Source organism: Panthera pardus, unplaced genomic scaffold (assembly GCF_024362965.1).
Source record: "Panthera pardus isolate Hobbes unplaced genomic scaffold, ASM2436296v1 HiC_scaffold_7, whole genome shotgun sequence".
Classification (NCBI taxonomy): domain Eukaryota; kingdom Metazoa; phylum Chordata; class Mammalia; order Carnivora; family Felidae; genus Panthera; species Panthera pardus.
This window is the reverse complement of record NW_026527002.1, coordinates 74,904,266-74,923,751: the sequence shown is the minus strand read 5'-3', so window position 1 is coordinate 74,923,751 and position 19,486 is coordinate 74,904,266. Positions and strand designations below refer to the sequence as shown.

Here is a 19,486-nt window from a genome sequence, read left to right as displayed (position 1 = left end):
TAACCCTGCGTGGGGCTCTGTGCTGACAGCTCGGAGCCTGGAGCCTGCTTCCGATTCTGTGTCTCCCTCTCTCTCTGCCCCTCCCCTGCTCATGCTCTGTCTCTCTCTGTCTCTCAATAATAAATAAACGTTAAAAAAAAAAATAAAAAGACGGTGATATTTTAAGAATACCAGAAGAAGAACCTGAGTGAATGAATTCATTTGTAAGTTCAGGGTGTGGAGGGCTTTCCTAACTATGCCTCAGAATCCAGATTCGCTACAGGGAGAGATTAAGAACAATTGGCCACATGAAAAAATTTTAAAAAGACTTATGGAAAAGAACTCATGAACAAGGCAAAGAGACCGACAGATAACAACGAAAGAAAATATTTTCAATCATACCGTAGAAAAAGGACGAGTGCTTTTACATTATGAAATCTTTTTAAAAAATAGTGATCAACAACCCAGTAGGAAAATGGGCAAGAGATAAGAAAGGTTCATAGAAAAAGAAATGCAGATGACCTTCAATATCTGAAAATGTGATCAACCTCACACATAAGGCATGTTAATTAAAACTGGAACGGGACGCCTGGGCGGCTCAGTCGGTTAAGCGTCTGACTCTTGGTTTCGGCTCAGGTCATGATCTCACAGTTTGTGGGTTTGAGCTCTGCGTCGGGCTCTGTACTGAGATCGTGGAACCTGCTTGGGATATTCTCTCTTTCCCTCCCTCTCTGTTCCTCCTGTGCTCGCTCTCTCGCACTCTCTCTCTCAAAATAAATAAATTTTAAAAACTTAAAAAAAAACTGGAGAGAGAATTTCTTACCTATTAGAATCCAGAATTTGACATCCTGTCTGTTGGAGAGGCTGAGGGGAAAATGCACTCTCACGCATTGCTGGTGGAAATGCAAAATATTACTACCTGTACGGAGGGGAAATTAGCAGTATCTAGTAAAATTACTTGTGCATTTCTTTATCCATTAACTAAACAATTCCACTGCTAGAAAACTACCCAAAAGTAATACTGACAAAAAAGAGAAAAGGTGTCTGTCTGCACAAGGTTGTTTATTGCAGTCCTGTTATACATCGTAGGTACAGATAAATGAATAGATTGCATGTGTTTGTATACACACCAACAGATAGATTCAGAGCCGATTCCAGACATGTGCCCACACACAGCTAGTTTACATACCTGTGCTCCTTAGAAGCCTTTTGTTCTGAGAGAGCCCAGAAGCAGTGGCACCCCGTGGCCGTGAGCACATGGGGACCTAGATCTTGGTTTCTAATAGGATTCTCCAATAAAAGGAACCAGGGTCCTTTGAAAAGTGGTTGATTCCAGGGCCGAGGCAGAAAATATGTAAGCTGATCCTAGAGTATTTTGTGGTCCTAGAAAGTAGCATCTGCATCTTTCCCAGCCCCCCAGAAAGGTGGAGGCATGTCAAAGGACAAGAGACCACCAATGGCCAGAGTGGGAACAACTTGAATAACAAAGCAAACAATGGTAGCGTTGTACTACAACCCAACAGATAAGATAATATCTGTGAGTCCATACTGATATAAACGGATGGTGGGGAAGGAGCACTTCTTCCACACGGGAGAGTTCTGAACAATACATGTAGAAGGAATGAGGGAAATAGAATTCCCCTTAGAACACTGCAGTAATCATTGCTGCAGGCAAACCCATCCATGAATGCTACAATTAGTAGACACAATTTAAGGAAAAACAGAGTGTCTACATAGCCTCAGAATCTCTGCCCCCAAGTATTTACTAGATCACAGAGGGAGAAGTAGTATCTGTACAGTAGAGGCATCTGGCAGACCCGGGGCTAACCATGCCCCCGGAAGTTAGCATCCTCAGGGGTCACGGTGACCTCGTGTGCCCCCGGATGTGATGATGAGAAGGACCCCCCCCACCCACCCCCCCGGCATTCTTCAGAAAAGCCTCAGCCTCCATCCAATCACGAGCAACTGTCATGTATCCAAATGATGTTGCTGATGTGTATGGTCATACGCCTGACCAGTACTCCTCAAAGTATCATGGTCACGAAAGACAAGGGGAGACGGGAGAGCTGTCGCCAGTCGGAGGAGACCGTGACCCGGCACTGGGTCCTGGGACAGAACCGGGACACCAGGGAGCAAACTTGTAGAAAAACTACCTAAAGTCTGCAGTTCATAGTATTTACCATACCAGTGTTACTTGTCGGCTTTGGTAATTGCCCTGTGGTTGTGTCAGATGTTAATGCGGGGGGAGGCTGGGGCAAAGGTGTATGGGAACTCTTCTGGAAGTCAAAAATAATTCAAAATAAAAGAGTCAAAACAAAGGGGGGGATTTTTTTGTGGAAGGGTAGGGACACACCAAGATGGAGAGGATAAAGAAATCAGCCAGATTCCTCTTAGCACATCCACTTGTGCAGATTGGATTCTGAAACCGTGGATGTATTTTATATAATATTAAAAAAAAATAACGTTTAAAAAATGCAGACCTTAAACGTTGAGAGTAAAGGGAAATAAATGCTTCTAACTGTATATGAAAACGATGGCATAGCTACACAGAGGAACTGTTCAGCAGTCTTTTAAGGTAGGAGTATGCTCCTCCCTCGTGGGGCATAAGCTAAGGCGAAAAGAGCTGCAGAAACACGTACGCTTTTCAATTATTTTGTTGTTGGGGGAGGGTTGATACTGTTACTCTGAAGCTTTTGCTAGTATTTAGTAACTACAGCGAAGCACATCCAGCGTATCTCAGTCCGTGGGTTTATACTGATCCTGGGGCAGACGCTCAGGCGCCTTGTAGGATATTAGGGCATCAATTCTGTTTTGGTAAGTAAAGGCCAAGAGTCCAATTATTTTAACCGTTTTCTGAACAAACTATACCTCAGCATAACCACACATTTGATGAGGAGAAGCTCCTATTTATAAATTTTCCAGCTAACAGACGAAGATTGACATGTCATGTTAAGGACTTACCATTGGGTGTTGGAGTGTCCCAGTGGCATTGTGCTTATGTCTTCAAAGAGTTTCGTGTTCCAGGGATACGTTTCTGTTGTTGTGTATGTTTGAAATTTCCTGTGAGAACACGTAGGGTGTGTGTGCACTGCAGTCTGGCAGACTTGATGTTGAACCCTGGTGCCATCCTGTATAAATAAATGGCTGGACCGTGAACCGTTATTTACTTGATCTCAGTGGCCTCAGTGCCCTTATCCATGCAGTGAGGCTGGTAATACTCAGCAGGTCAAAAGGATTGAAAGACAAGATATTCAAAACGCTGAGGTCCGTATCTGGTCCCTGGGAGGCCCCCAGGGTTCGGCAGCTACTGTGGTTATTGGTGGGGGTGGTGGCATGTGTGGCCAACCTCACATCCTCATCGAGGGGAGAACGTATAGTCCTCTGGTGTTTCAAGTTCATGCTGCAAGGATTTGCTCTCTGTTCATAGGGATCGGAATGCCATTTCTTGACCTAAAACCCATGTCTCCTGGTCAGTTAGTGCTTCTGTAAGTACGTGTGGTCATGGCCCTCTGCTCCGAAGGCCGTACTTCTTGCAGATGCCAACACGTTACGCAGAGCGTCGAATCCGACACAGGTCGTTGGCACAAAGCCACGTACTCGACTCCAGAAGCAAGACAGAAGAGCAGCCAAGAAGCCGGTCTCAGGTGCTGGGTTACCTGTGGGGTGATGAGCTGCCTATGCCACTGGTCGGGTCCTCCCCACTTGTGGTTGGGACGCAGAACCCCCCTCCCCCCATGAGAAAGAAGCCGTCGTGCGTGGGTCCTGTTTTTCACGGCTAAGATGTTGCTTGCATCCAGCCATTGTCAGGCAACACGTGGCTCACCGGTACTTAAAGGAAGTAGGCTTTTTTTATTTTGTTCATCTGTGCATTCAACACATATTTATTGGGTGTCTGCTACAGGTCAGGCTGGAAACCCTGACATGAACTTGGCCCCTTGCCTGGAAAGGAATAACCACCTGGCATTCTGAGCTGGATCAGTTACCATGAAGTGCTCACAGAGCATGGTAACTTCGGCTCCTATAAATTTTGTGCGAGGTCCTCCCTTTTGTTCTTCTTTTTTGGTGCCATTCGTGTTTCCTGCCTTCTAGCTCACCCACACTCCCCACCTCTTCCAGAAAGAGAGCATTATTGATGCAGATTTCTTGTGGGAATTCTGTTCCTCCTCTTCTCTCCTTGGGGCACAAGGTAACCTGTGAATGTCACTCCAGCCCCTCCCACCCTCGCGACTCCTGATTTTGCAGATACATTTCCCGTGGTCTGTTGTTTATCGTATCCTTCGTATGAAAATGAGAGTGGCCCGTATAGCCGAGGCTCCCTGAGCGCTGGGTGGCAGCACGTGTTACGGTGCTTCCTTCCACCCGCAGCTCTGCTGTGCCCTCCTTCCGTCAGCCTGATGGCTCAAGGCCCCGGGCCCGGGCAGGTTCCGGCAGCACTGACAGCAGTGGGAGGAGACAACGGCCGTTAGAAGAGCATGTACGAGACTCTCTGCGCATGTCTAATCTCTAAATACGAACAGCACACTCCGTTCCCTAAGGCAAGAGTGTGTACCAGGAAGCTTTCCACCAAAGCTGGTTTCACAGCGTCTTGGTGGGTCACCTGGGTGGCTCAGTCGGTTTAGCGTCTGACTTCTGTTCAGGTGGTGAGCTCACGGTTCATGATTTCGAGCCCTGCGTTGGACGCTGTGCTGACAGCTCAGAGCCTGGAGCCTGCTTCGGATTCTGGGGTTCTCTCTTCCCTGTTCCTCCGCTGCTTGCTCTCTCTCTCTCTCAAGAATAAATAAACGTTAAATAAAATAAAATAAATAAAATGAAATAATAAAATCATCTTGGTATTTGCAAGGAGAAGTTTCCTTTTTGGGAAGTGTGTTTTTATCGGAGCAGCGGATTTCTCAGGGACGCCAGGCGCGTGAGGTGCCACAGGGGCTCCTCGTGCGTATTGATTTGGTCTCAGTACGTTACCCTGGGGCTTGTGGGTAACAGGTGGCCTTCTGGATCACTCAGATGATCTGTTTTCGTTTAGCCAGCAACAGAAGCCCCTGAGGAGCCCTCCACCCAGTACGTGCACATCACAGAAGCCGAAGAGGACGTTCAGGGCACGCAGGCAGCCGTGGCGGCGCTCCAGGATCTGAGATACACTTCCGAGAGCGGTGAGAGCGCGCGCTCGGTCCCCTTGGGCACCTTCGAGCTGCCTTCCAGCTGGTCTGCAGCAGGCAGGCGGAGTGAGTGAATCTGTGAGGGAGCGGTGTCCGTGAATCGGTCCCCTTCAGCATCCTTGGCCCACCATTCGGACCGCAGGGGGCCCCGCCGTCGGACCGGGAGGCCTCCGCCCCCTGTTAGGAGCCCCGGAAGCTCAGCAGAGGCAGAACTTGACGGCCGTGCGGCCAGGCCTCCGCACGTACCGCGAGAAGAGGGCTTCGCTGTAAGGGGCCGGCTGAGCCCCGGAGCTGGGCCTGCCGTCTGGGTTTCTGTCCCATCCCTGGCTGCCTCGTGGGCCTGTCTCCCAGGGGGCTGGTTCCAGCTCCAGGGGCAGCGGCGGCCTCGCCAGGGCCGCCCTGCGGAGCTCCGAGCCCAGCACTGCCTGCTTCCCAGCCGCCTCAAAAGCCCCGAAGCAGGATTTCTGTGTCAACAGTCATCACTCTGAAATGCCAGATCAGTTTTAGGTTCAAACCACTCTGCCAGCCTGGTGGTGATTGGGGCATGAAACTTAGAGGTGTTTTCCTAGTGCCCTTTCTAGCACATGAACCCCAGTTAATGTGTGACCATAGCCCGATTTGCATTTGGAGGAAGGCATTAAGTAGAGGCAGGATGGGAAATTGCCATTTTTTTCCCAGTTCTTAAAGCCCTGAAGAGCAGGTTGTAGGAAGCCTGTGTGGAACGCTCCTTGGGGCTGTTACTTCGGGGCTGTGCTCACTGGGCCGCCGAGCTCGTGGGGACTCAGGAGACAGCGGACAGGGTGGCCCGGCCCTGGCTGATAAATGGGGCATCCAGAGCGGAGGCCCAGCCTGAACCTGTGCTTCCTTCCTTCGTGTTTGGTGACTTCAGCAGTTGTTCAAGCTCTGGCCTTGGCCTGTCTGTCGTCATCCCTGATGCATGCACACACACACACACACACACACACACACACACACACACACACACCCTTTCTAAAGCCTCTCTGGGGTTTCTTCCTGGCACTTGGACTAAAGCTCAGACTTTGCACCCATGCAGCCAGGCTGGGCCGCTCTGGGTCCTGGCGCCCTGCCCTGTGTCGCCTGCCTCCTGTCTCTGTGCCTGCTGTCCTGCATGGGCTGTGCAGGCACGGCCTTCCTCTGTGCACCGCCCTGTGTGAACTCTGTTCCCTGCATGGTTTTTCTGGCCACCTGCCTGCACCTTCAGTGTTCAGATCATATGTCGCCTGCTTGGGACTCCTGCGACGTTTCTGCTGTGTTCCCTGATTGCCTCCCGATACGGAACCAACGTGGTGTGGTGATAATTTGCTTACAAATCTGTCTCAGGAGCCCGTGAGTTCCGGGAGGAGGGGAGAGAGTGTTAGATGGAGGCCGATTCCCTGCTGGGAGCCACGCTCCTGGTGACAGGCTCGATAAATGGTCACTGAGGGAGCAAGCGCATGAGGAATTAAACGTTACTTTAGCTCAGTAAGGTTTTCAGGTAAATGTTTTGTAAACAGCATCTTTGTTGTAAACATCTTTGGACGTTCAGACTGGCTGGCTGCAAGGCACAGTTGACACATTTCCCTTAAGCAGAGAGTGTGTGTGCACGTGTGTCTGTGTCTGTGCTGGTGTCTTTGCATGCACACGTGTGTGTGTGTGTGTGTGTGTGTGTGTGTGTGTGTGTAGGGGAGCGCCAGGGTGGTGCAATGTGAATACATACAAGTCGCTAACGCTGTCACCGCCCCAGTCCCATGCCAGCGCCTGCCCTCCACATCGCACACATCACGTTCCCCTCCTCCGTCTCTTACTGACGGACTCACATTGGGCCGTGGCCCAAGGAAAATGGGTCCACGGGGATGCAGACGCGCGCGGCGACTTGGTAACATGATGCTAACACAGAGATCATGCGGTAATTTCCCTTTTAGTGAGTTAGCGATCAGGGTCAGAGTGCCGTGTTCAGAAGAGTCGCAGATGGCCAAGCAGATGGTGAGAGCAGGCAGGGTCTATACTCCGTAGCTGCCCTGATGATACATATTCCAGTCTTCTGAGATGATTAAAATAGAACCCCAAGCTTAAACTGGTTTGGCATTCTGAAGCCCACCGGTTTTAATAATTGAGACATCCTTGGATGTTCTGTCCTAGCGTGTGTGATTTATTTGGCACACTCTCTTGGCCACCTGCTGTGTGTGTGCTCACGGGACCCTGTTTGCGGTTTGCTGGGCGGGCTGGGACTTCTCAGGGGTCTGTTTGGAGAAGCAGGCTTGTGTCACCAAGTATGGATTCAGAGCATCTGGGCTTCAGCTCTGGCTTTGGGCTGTGACTGACCCAGTGACCCCAGGCAAGTCTCCTGTCTGTCTTGTGCAGAGGTAACCAATCCACGAAATGTGGGTGTCTCGTCACAATGTCATCTCCCCACAGGATCGTTTGGGGTTTTGAGATGTTCTTATAGAAAGTGCTTTAAAGCTATCAAGTACCACACGGATTATTCTGTTGTTAGAGCGAGCGATTGCTGAGAACCCATGCCTCCCCCGAAGAAGACACCACCCAAGAATGGCCTCTGTTAAGGTCTGGTTTTGCACTCAGTGCCCTCCAGTGCCACTGGGCTTAATGGTGTCCTGTTTGTTTCTTCCTTGTAAGGGGACCGACTTGACCCCACGGCTGTGAACATCCTCCAGCAGATCATCGAGCTGGGCACCGAGGCCCATGATGCCACCGCTGTGGCCTCGGTGGTTGCCATGGCTCCAGGGACAGTGACTGTCGTGAAACAGGTAAGGACCCTCCCCTGCCTCTTAAGTATCATCCCCTCACACTGCCACACGCCCTGTCTCTCTCCTTCCCCGTGGGTTTTCAAGGCCTAATTTACCTACGGTGGGGTTTGGAAAGAGAGAGCTCAGTCTCACGCATTTCTTACTCTGCCTCCGATTATTATGGGCTCGTGTCTTCAGGAGCTCCGTGTGTGGAGGTATGTTTTAGGGGAGAGGAATAATACAGTTTTTAAAATTATGGAAACTTCATTTATTTCTCTTCAGAGAATCCCAGAGTGAAAATGAGCAGATGTGGACACACTTGGACACATCTGTCACGAAAAGCAGCCCTCGGTGCCAAAGGCACCAGCGAGCAGAATGAGTGGGGACCGTGGGGACAGGCAGAGAAGCCAGGAGGGCTTCCCCATGGACCCCATGGACCACGGACCGGCCGTATTAGATATGCAGCGTCACCTGGCCGATGGCTGAGCCAATGGGAAGGAAACCATCCGTTTTTGAATCACGGTGACTCTACTTAATTGACAGTTAAACAGTTTGGCTCATTTCCACCCCCAGAGACCTTACCAGCTGTTAAAATGCAGTGTGTTTGGGAATTAGATCATCCTTTTGTTCTGTCTGTACCTATCTCTCTACTGCCTCTTGCTTTGTTTTACCAAAGATTTAGTCCAGCTTACCCAAGCACTTAAAAAAAGCAAAACAACAGTAAACACATCAGACTCAGGCAAAGTTCAAGTTCACGGAGTAAGGTGAAATGCACACTGTAGAGTTTTATGCAGTTAACCGTTCCTGTAGCCATTCATTCAGGAGGTACTTAGGAAACACCCGCTCTCACTGGGCAGCATGCCCGGGGTTCCAGGAGAGAACCAGTGCCTGCCATCAACATGGTTACTCTCTCGTGGGAAAAAAGTAAGACACACACGAACGAGTGAGACACAAAGGGTGTCAGATGGCGAATAAGTGCGGAGGAGGAAAGTAAAAGGAGGAGGAGGCCTGTGGGCCCAGGAGTGTGCTTGGGGGCTATTTAGAAAGGACTGTCGGGTAGATTGCTGATGTTTGAGCAGAGCCCTGGGAGAGGCGTGTGTTATGGGAGGTATGCATGTTAGACTGTGAATTTGGTGCTGAATCGTAGAAGGGTAAAGCAGGAAATAGGCAACACGGACTTCGTAGAAGGAGTGGGTTTTCTTGGCACAGACAAATAAAGATGTTTCTTAGTGCGGCTCTGACATGAGGACCCGTGGGTGCCGTGTGCCCAGCAACCTCCCTTTGATAAATGGGAAGTACGCTTCCCGAGCTGTCTCCACACCCGTGCCCCCAAGTGTGCCCAGGCCACAATGCAAAGCATGAAACCCAGGTGACAGAATTCTCTGTGGAGTTAGTACGTTCTGGTTCGACTCTGGCTTTCCTGACCTGCAGACAAAACTCAGCATGTCTAGGTGAACGTGTGGACCGCGTATCCCAGAAACGCTCCTCGGTTGGTGTGGTTTCTCTCAACAAGATCCTGCACAGAAGTCGCGCAGTGGGATGTGGCGTTTCGGTCTGCAGGGCCCTGGCGCCGGTGGGTTGGGAACAGACCCGCACGCCTTGTTGCTAACCACTCTGTTAGCTTCCTTTTGTATTTACTAGGTCGCTGTCTTCCGACTGTCTTACTGTAGCTTTTCTGAAACTGGTTTTCCGCACCGTGACCTGCGGAGTCCTGAGCTGGGCCTGGCGCTTCAGGAAGGGTCTTGCCGGTTTCCCTGCCAAATTCTTTTGAGAATTATAGGAAGGTGCTCCCGACGGTGATTTGCCACTGCTCCGGGACGTGATGTCTTGAGCGTCGCAGGCAGTGCGGGATACGGCTTAGATGTGCTTCAAGGCGTCAGGCTGCCAGCACCACGTGGGATGAGGCAGATAAGCCTCCAGTCCGACCAGTGTAAACAGGTACAGTGTGTTTTGGTGGCAGAAAACAGTGGCATCCTTTAGAGAATCTTGTGGGTTTTTGGAAACTCAGGGCGAGGAGGAGCATCCGTGTCCTGCACGGTCTGGAGCAGCTGCGTTTGGAAATGTTCCCCAAGAGTGTGTGTTCTCGTCTCCATCCTGCCTGTCTGGCCTGGGACCTCGCTGGCTGGGGCTGTTGCTACTTAATGGGTGGAGGATGGGCGGATGGACCGGTGAGCGGGCAGACAGCAAACACCCCCTCCTTTGGCAAAGGGGTTGCAGTGTGTTAAAGAATGCCCTCTGAACTCCGTTATCCTGTCATTGAAATGTCGAGATGGCTGTTTTTATTAGAGAAATTGGTGTGATATTTTTCTTCTTTTCTGAAACTCTGGTCTAGGATTTTTCAGCAGAGGAATTACCTCTGCATGACGAGTGTGCTTGCACCACCGCGGTGTGGACTCTGGCGTTCCTGTTGGCATAAAATATTGCCCTTCCTTCCCCGTGCAGGGGACCTCGGTGCTGGGGATTTCGTCCTGCTGCAACCCAAAATAATAACACACATAGTAGTTGCTCAGTAAATGTTCATTAAGTAGGATGGAGGGAGCTCTGGTTTTCACGTTTGGAATTATATCCCGTAGAACAGTACTGGAAAGGAAAAAGCAAGATCACCTTGTCAGTAAAGTACATGGCATGTGTTGCAGAAAAAAAGGTTTTCAGGTTGCTACTGGATAGCTTATTTGGAGATCTTTTTCAGCTTTCCAGTTTTATACATATCTTCCACAGGGCCAAAAACATTCCAGGTTGTGTGTGAATGGATTCTGGAGGTTTAAAAATCTCAAGATTTCTTTCCCACGTGAAAAAATAGTTATATGCTCTGTTCCTAATTTTATTTTTTCCCAGTTTATTAATGTTGATTGAAAGGATCTTTTCTTTACAATTTTTTTTAACATTTATTTATTTTTGAGAGAGAGAGAGAGAGGCTGAAAGAGAGGGAGACACAGAATCTGAAGCAGGCTCCAGGCTCTGAGCTGTCAGCACAGACCCCGATGCGGGGCTCAAACCCACAAACTATGAGATCATGACCTGAGCCAAAGTTGGACACCTAACCGACCTAGCCACCCAGGCGCCCAGAAAGGATCTTGTCTATATGAAAGTGAATCAGTGATCATTGAAAGTGGTTAATTTCCAGTCTTTTTGGGTTTTCAGTTTCTGGGTTGAAAATACCGGCAGGCTTGGTGGGTAGGCTGGGGGTATTGGAAGCAAAGAGCTAAGAAAAAATGGTTTCTTGGGTTGCTTTCTTCTTGTTCTTAAATGAGACATGGAAAAGACCTCGCCCATAATTCAGACTGTTTAAATTTTCAGTTGGACACAGAAACATGTCCTCAACGATTTCCTGTCACGTCTTTTTTCTCAAGTGTCAGCATTAGAAACAGATTCGTGGGGATCGAGTGTCTCGAAGTGTTCAGGAGGACGAGTCCTTACGCGTACCGCACCAGCCGGGCCCGGGGAGACGCTCGAGAGCTTTTAGTGCGACTAATTGTATTTATGAAGACCAGACAGCTTTCGATAAATAAATTGGTTTCTCCCCCCCCCCCGCCTTTTGTTAACTCTTGATTTAGGGTTTTATGAGGAGGAAATTTATCTTTGATTAATAAAACTGCCTTCAGTAGATGAAGGGTGAGACCTGCCAGCACAGGAAATATTAGCATAAGCATCTCTGAGTCAGTCAGTTACTTAAAGAAAAAACAGATGCACCACCACCACCTCCGTGGCTCACGGCTTAAATGCCCCTTTGCTGTTTTTCTGGATCAAAATGTATGTTTGAGACTGAAAGCTAACATTTTATGTACTGATGTACAGCATCCGCTTAGCAGACGGCCCATCTGCGGCGCACCCGTCACCGTGTGCGGCATCATGGTTCCCTCGCTCCTCTGGCTGCTGCGACAAACGGCCCCCGAGTGAGTGGCTTCAGACTGCACAGATGTATTACCGAATAATTCTGGAGGTCAGAAGTCTAAAATGGATTTCACTGGGCCAGAATCAAGGCTTCGACAGCTGCGTTCCTCCTGGGAAGGATTCCCTCTCTTGCCTTTTCCAGCATCTAGAGGCCCCGGCATCCCCGACCTGAGGCTCCCTTCCTCCATCTACAGGGCCAGCAAGGGCAGAGCGAGCCTTCTCACACCCCATCGCTCTGGCCTCTGCTTTCTCGCCTCGTTGCTTTCGCTCAGTCAGGCCCTCCTGCCTCCGTCTCATAAGGACCCTCGTGATTACATTAGGTCCTCCCAGATAATCCGGGATAATCTCCCTATCTCGAGGCCCTTAACTTAATCACATCTGCAAAGTCCCCTTTGTCCTGCAAGGTAACAGTCTTCAATTCTGGGGATTAGGGCATGGACCTCTTTGAGGTGGGGGCGCGTTAGTCTGTCTACCATGCTGGGTTCTGAGGTTAAGATAGGTCCTGCTCTCAAGAGGCAGATAAACCTGGCGAAGGAAATGATTCACTCTTTTATTCAGCAAGCACCCCTGAGCTGCTTCCACCAGCCTGGTGCTGTTCTTGGCTGTTTCAGTGAACAAAACAAACGAATGGTACGCTTGAGCTTGCTTGCTTGCTTTTTTTTTAAATTTATTTATTTTGGGTGGTAATGGACACACAAGCGGGACAGGGGCAGAGAGAGAGAGGAAGAGAGAGAATCCCAGCATGGAGCCCAGCGTGGGGCTCGAACTCCTGAACCGTAAGATCATGACCTGAGCTGAAACCAAGAGTCTGATGCTCAACCGACTGAACCCTGCCCCCCCCCCCCCCCACCAGGCACCCCAAGGAGCATACCTTGTAATTGAGGGAGATAGCTAATGTGTACGTGTACGATAAATAACGTGGTATGCTGGAGGTGAAAGGGGAAAATAGAACCAGCAGAATTCAAGAGGTCTGAAAAATGCGGACCTTAAACAGGCAGCTCTCCCCGAGAGTAATGAACGCTTTGGGGATGTCAGCCAGTGCCTCATGGGTGCTGTGGGAGCACCAGGGGCTGCCCACCTTGAACCTGGGTCTGGGATGAGGGCACGTGTTGGGCAGAAAGGGCTTCATGGACGCCATGATGCCCGAAGGGAGTTCTGGATGGTAGCAGGGGGTTGGGTGGGCACGGGGCTCCAGGCAGAGGAGAGAGCAGGAGCTGGTGGTCAGTGCTGGGTGACTGGATGCAGGGGGCGGGGGCAGGTGGGGCCCCACTTCAGTTAAATGATGGGCCCTCTTGCAAGCACCAAGTGGTGACAGAGGAGTCACTGCCCAGAAGGACCTCAGCCTGGTCTCTCCCTTCACTGTCCCTTCCCACTGCTCAAAGGCCAGTGAAGAAAGCCTGAGTCCAGAGAGCCCACAGCTTCCTGTCACTTCTCGGAGCCAGATGTCCTTTCTCCATGGGCTTCTTGACCTGTGTTACCCCTCTTGAAGGCATGTTGGCATTTTTGACAGATCATAGTTTCCAGATTTTTCCATTTAGTCACAGAGCCCAAGTAGTGAATCTGCACTGAGCATTCCTGCCGTTTGATGATCAGAGGAACCCCTTGTCCTCTCTGATACTGTCACTGACACTGGGCATGGCCTCAGAGCCTGGTCCCCAGGCCAGCACGTGCACCACACCCCTTTCTTCCATGTTTCTGAATAGTAAGGAGACTTTATAATCACTCAGCATTTTCCTTTTAAGAAGGTCAGGATGACTGAACAGGTGGTTTTTATGATATGGGTCTTTTTGAGTTAAAAAAAAAAGCGTGTTGCTTATTACCGTTGAGGGTGACCCCTAGACAGCAGTTGGGGGGGTGCATTGTGGGGCATCACCCTCTGGGGCTGTGGGGGTATCTGTCTGGGAAAGGACCTCTGAGCTGCAGGTGGAGTGGATATGTATTATTCATTCATCTGTTTGCTTTTAAAATCCAGTAGCCTTTCAGGGTCCATGTGGTATTTGTGGCCTGTCTGGAGCAGTTCCCTGTGCCCAGGGACTGACCTGTCACAGGGTTAGTCCAGGCGAGGCTGTCCAGGGGGCATGCACTTTGCCAAGCTCGCTTCTCTGTGACTCAGTTACCATTTCTGCTGAGACTTGATGAAAAAGCACGTTGTATTAGTGTTGTCCCGAGAAACAGAACCAATGGTGTGTGTATGTGTATGTGTGTATGTGGGTGCGTGTGCACGCGTGTATATCTGCATGTATACAGAGACTAATTATAAGGAATTGGCTCACCAGGTATGGAGGCTGACAGGTCCCAAGATGTACTATCTGTAGGTTGGAGCCCCAAGCGCTGACAGTGTAGTTCACCTGCGTCTGAAGGCCGGGGCACCAGGAGAACTGATGTTCCTGTCTGAAAGCCAGGAGGCTCGAAACCCGGGAAGAGCTGGAGTCCAAAGGCAGGGAGAAAACCCAGTGTTCAATCTCCAGGGTAAGCAGGCAGGAGAAATTTTCTCCTTCAAGGAGAGCCAGCCTTTTTGCTGTGTCCAGGGTTGGGCTGATTGGGTGAGGCCCACTCACACTAGGAGGGCAGTCTGCTTTACTTAGTCCTTTACTTTAAATGTTTTTGGTTTTTTTTTTTCCTTTGCAGATTTTTACTTAAATTCTAGTGATTCGTCACTTACATACAACACCCAGTGCTCATCCCAACCAGTGCCCTCCTTAATCCCCATCACCCATCTCGCCCACCCCCCCCACCTCCCTCCATCAACCCTCAGTTTGTTTTCTGTGGTTAAGAGTCTCTCGTGGTTTGTTTCCCTCTCTTCTGTTCCTCTCCCCTTTCCCATATGTTCATCTGTTTTGTTTCATAAATTCCACGTATGAGTGAAATCATATGCTAGTTGTCTTTCTCCTACTGACTTACTTCAATTATCGTAATACACTCTAGCTCCATCCACATCGTTGCAAATGGCAAGATTTTATTCTTTTTGATGGCCGAGTAATACTCCGTTGTATGTGTATATCACATCTTCTTTATCCGTTGCCCAGTCTCCATAGTTTGGCCATTGTTGGTAGTGTCGCTATAAACATCAGGGTACATGGACCCCTTCGGATCTGTAGTTTTGTATCCTGTGGGTAAATACCTAATAATGCAGTTGCTGGATTGTAGGGTAGTTCTATTTTTAATTTTTTGAGGAACCGCCATACTGTTCTCCAGAGTGACTGCACCAGTTTGCATTCCCACCAACCGTGCATTAGGGTCCCCCTTTCTCCACATCCTCACCAACACCTGTTGTTCCCTGTGTTGTTAATTTTAGCTATTCTGACAGGTATGAGGTGGTATCTCATTGTGGTTTTGATTTGTATTTGCCTGATGATGAGTGATGTTGAGCATCTTTTCATGTGTCTGTCAGGCATCTGGATGTCTTCTTTGGAAAAGTGTCTATCCATGTCTTATGCCCATTTCTTCACTGGATTATTTGTTTTTTGGGTGCTGTGTTTGGTAAATCCTTTATAGATTTTGGATACCAACCCTTTATCGGATATGTCATTTGCAAATATCTTCTCCCATTCCGTCGGTTGCCTTTAGTTTTGTTGATTGTTTCCTTCACTGTGCAGAAGCTTTTTATCTTGATGAAGTCTCAATAGTTCATTTTTCTTTTTGTTTCCCTTTCCTCCGGCAGAGTGTCTAGTAAGAAGTTGCTGCAGCTGAGGTCAGAGAGGTTGCTGCCTGTGTTCTCCTCTAGATTTTGATGGTTTCCTGTCTCACGTTTAGGTCTTTCATGCATTTTGAATTTATTTTTGTGTATAGTATAAGAAAATGGTCCAGTTTCATGCTTCTGCATGTTGCTGTCCAGTTCTCCCAACACGTTTGTTGAAGAGATTATCTTTTTTTTTTTGTTTGTTTATTTTTGAGAGAGAGAGAGAGTGAGTGAGTGGGGTGGGGGCAGAGAGAAAGAGAGAGAGGAAGACACAGAATCAGAAGCAGACTCCAGGCTCCGAGCTGTCAGCACAGAGCCCGACGCAGGGCTCGAACTCACAGACTGTGAGATCATGACCTGAGCCGAAGTTGGATGCCCAACTGACTGAGCCACCCAGGTGCCCCGAAGAGACTGTCTTTTTTCCGTAGGATATTCTTTCCTGATTTGTTGAAGATTAGTTGACCATATAGTTGTGGGTCCTTTACATTAAATGTTAATTTCATCCATAAACACCTTCACACAAACCATCGAGAATAATGTTTGACCAAATATCTGGGCATCCGGTGACCCAGTCAAGTTGACGCATGAAATTAACCATCACACATGTCTATGTGCATTTCAGAGTGTCAGCCGAAGGTCATTGTTTGCTCCAGGCAGTTATTTAGTGAAATACCCAGTTGTCACAGAAATGACTTTGATTTACAGATTTCAGAGAGGTTTGGCAGCTTCCGGAAAGCATACGTATTTTGGTAGCTGTACACGTCTCTCACAGTTGATATTTCAGTTCAAGGTTCAGGAATGAGCTCCCATCCTGCAGATTCTTGAGGGGGTCACAGTTGAGATGCCAGCAGAACCACACCAGCCCCGGGGTGGGGGGTGGGGGGTCTTCTACTGAACACGAATATTCCACCTCAGTTGGCAGGTCAAGAGCAATTAGATCGTTGTTACTGTACCTCTGCCCGCTGAGTGACTATTTCACCGGTGACTGTGATTAGCAATACTCTGTTGGCAGGGCCCGATCTGTCCACACCGTGCATCTTGCTTACAGCTAAGGAGTCATGCTCCCAGATCAGGGGTGGTGCACCCGCTCGTTATTCCTGGTTCTCTGCAACCCTAGAGTTGCCACTCTTCTGTTCGTGATTTTCCCTGGATGTGCTGGATGCTTCCAAGCTGTCGGCCAGGGCCCCCGCGGCAGGGAGCGGCTGAAAGGAGCGATTAATAAGACGGTCTCTGACCTGCAGGCACCCTGCCTACTTCCCTCATGCAGACCCTCGGCTGGCACGGTGCAGAATTATGCTGCCACCTTGTTCAGAATCCCAAATGCTCTTACCACATGCTTTCACTGCTGATTTGAAAAACAAACAAACAAAAGCAGAAATCCCATATTTGCCCAAAGCAACCCATCTTCTGCCAGCTGCTTTCCCACGCCCTTTGCCATCTCTTGGTGGGTCACCTGTGGTGGATGGAGCCGGAGGGTGAAGTTGACGTGTTAGTCTGGGGGAGAGGGGCGTGCGGAGCCCCCCTGGGCTCAGTGTGCAGCGCTTAGTCCGAGAGGCAGTTTTGATAGCAGTTCGGGGGGTAAGACGTGTTGGTTGCCAGCCGACGCTAGAATTGTTGCTTGTTGTTTGCAGTTCATTATTTTTGCAAGGAAATGCAGTCCATGTCTGTGGCTGACCACGTATACCATTTGCCTGCTTGCGAGAAAGTGCAGGTGCAGCCTGTCCTGTTTTTAATTGAAGGCCCTGAGTCATCCGGTCTCCTGATGCCCTTTTGTGCTGTCCGTGTGTCCAAGGGCATCTGGTAGGAGACGCTGTTCTGCAGAAGGTGCTTCTCAAGTGCAGCCGTGGCTGGGAGAAGCCTCGCGCCCTGCGATCCTGCTGGAAGGAGAGCTCAGAGTTGGCCGTCTCCTCTGGGGGTGGATGTTGAGCGTTTCATGATACTTGTGGCAAAATAAGGGGGACAGGGATCTGGAAGGTGACTTGTGTGAGGCTTCAAAATCTGTTTTCAGTGTTCTTTTAAAACAGTCACTGCATTCTATTAATATGATTGTTCAACTGCACGGCAAGAGACCTGGCGGCAGAATCGCGTTGGCACGGAGACTCTTGGAATCCTTAAGAGGTCAGAGAAGATCCTGGCCATCTGCGTTGTCATAAAGCTGGACCGAGTCGAGATCTGTCCCCTTATCCTGCCCACAAAAGGGACCAGGAGAAGCCCTTCCTGTTTTGTTATCCACTTAAGTTCAAATAACTGGTGAGTTGATGGACTTTTCTTGTTCCCGCAGGAGGTACTTTTTAACTCACGCGGTGAGCAGACCTGTCCCTGACTTCCAGCACCACCCACAGGGTGGCAATAACAGGAGCGCCTCTCACGCTTCCTCTCTGTTCTCCTCTCCCCTCCGGGACCCCCTTTGTCTTCAGAGCACTTGCCTGAGTACGGGAGACATCACAATTGCAGCGTTTCCTCCTTTTACACCACGATAAAACACTGGCGTCTTCGGTTCTGTTGTTTATTCTCCTTTGCCATTGTGGTGGTTTTGCCATGGTTGTGGTTCGTCTTTCCAGAAGATTAGGAAAAGGCATACGTGACTTTAAAAGAGCTGATAGTATGTGCAGCTGCTCGCGTGTTCTATTCCTCCTCGCGTGGTGGGAATGTCCTGTGTGTTCCGTGCCTCCTGGTTTTGTAGGGTAATTACAGTCAAGATGGACCCCGATACCTTTGGAAGGGCCCACGCAGGGGAGTCATGGGTCTTTTGCAGGCGACCGAATGCATTGCATGTTGCAGGGGCCGAGGGCATATGTGTGACTGCTTCCTAACTCTTGGCGGGGGCTGGTGGGGGAGGGTCTAACACCGGCCTCTCTGTTAGGGCCCTGATGGATGCCTGCAATCCAGATAGACATCTCCTTTTATTCCCAGTCCTTTTGAGCTTTATAGAAGCACGAAGTGTCACCGATGACTTTGTTTTCCCCTTATCATATCCTGTACTATGAGAACCGGTTGGTTGTCAGCTACACGTCTTGGGTAGTGAGGTTTGGCTCTCGCCTAAAGAACTTTATGGTACCATTTATTTGATCCTGGGGCCCTGCCAGTTTTAATTCTGTCAGGCTCCTAATTATACACACAGGTAGCCTCTTCCAATGCTTTTGGACTTAACGTTCCTTCTAGAATGTTGTTCTACCGCTGCTGCAGGGTGACCTTCACGATGTCGATCCAGATTCAAAACATTCATTCAGGGTCTTGGCAGTGGGTTATGCTCCCTTGTCACCTAATGCCAACTCCTGTCCTTTGTGAGCCTTCCTTAGTGCTCCCTTAGCCCTGTGAATCTTTATCTTTGTTTTAAATAAAACCTCCTTCAGAGACCTCGGTGTCTGCTGTGATTTCGGGAGGATGACTTGAAGAATTGCATCCTTGTTCCCACCTCTCTTATTACTTGCTGAGCTCCTTTATCCCCTGGCAGTGATGGAAAATTCCACTTCTTTGCGAGATTTTAAAGTAAAAATAAGTGCCATGATCTCTCTGTGGCCATGTGGGAAATTGTCTGAAAAAATAGAGGATAAAGGTTTCCCGATCTCATTCCGGCCCTCTTGTTCATATAAAGCATCTTTCACTAGCCTGGGGATGTCAGTCTGTTGAACTTTTCTTCTCTCTTCTCTTCCTTTTCCCTGAGCCCTGATTTTCCTACCGTTGGGCCCCCGGAAGCTGTGGCTTGGCTGGTACTGTTTGCAGAATCCCACTTTGAGTTTCAGTATTGTTGGGTTTTCTCACTGCTCCTGGGGGCCTGTTTCCTGATCCACAGCCTGGGCTGGGGCAGGTGGGTCTCATCGGCCTCCTCCCGTCTCTGCAGCTCGCCCCGCAACAGCCCTGATAGGAGGGAGCCACAGCCGTGGGCCCCATCTGAAGGATATGTGCTCTTGGCCTTCCTTGAGTTTGCCCCGGGGCAGGGCTGCGGCCAGCAGGTTCCACTTTGCATTCCCCCCCCCCTCCCCACCCCGGGAGCAGTCACCTCCGTCCTGCTCTGAGGAGTTCCCCTAACCCAGCGCTGG

General features: G+C 49.6%; 1 protein-coding gene across 4 annotated transcripts in view; it reads left to right on the top strand.

The window, feature by feature from the left end:
- Positions 1-19,486, top strand: part of ZFAT (zinc finger and AT-hook domain containing) — a 286,033-nt gene that overhangs the window by 252,924 nt on the left and 13,623 nt on the right. For all 4 annotated transcript variants that reach the window (XM_019459785.2, XM_019459783.2, XM_019459784.2 and 1 more), the window contains 2 exons: positions 5,000-5,126; positions 7,767-7,897. In XM_019459785.2, coding sequence (XP_019315330.1) covers positions 5,000-5,126; positions 7,767-7,897 — 258 coding nt within the window. The remainder of the gene's footprint in view (positions 1-4,999; positions 5,127-7,766; positions 7,898-19,486) is intronic.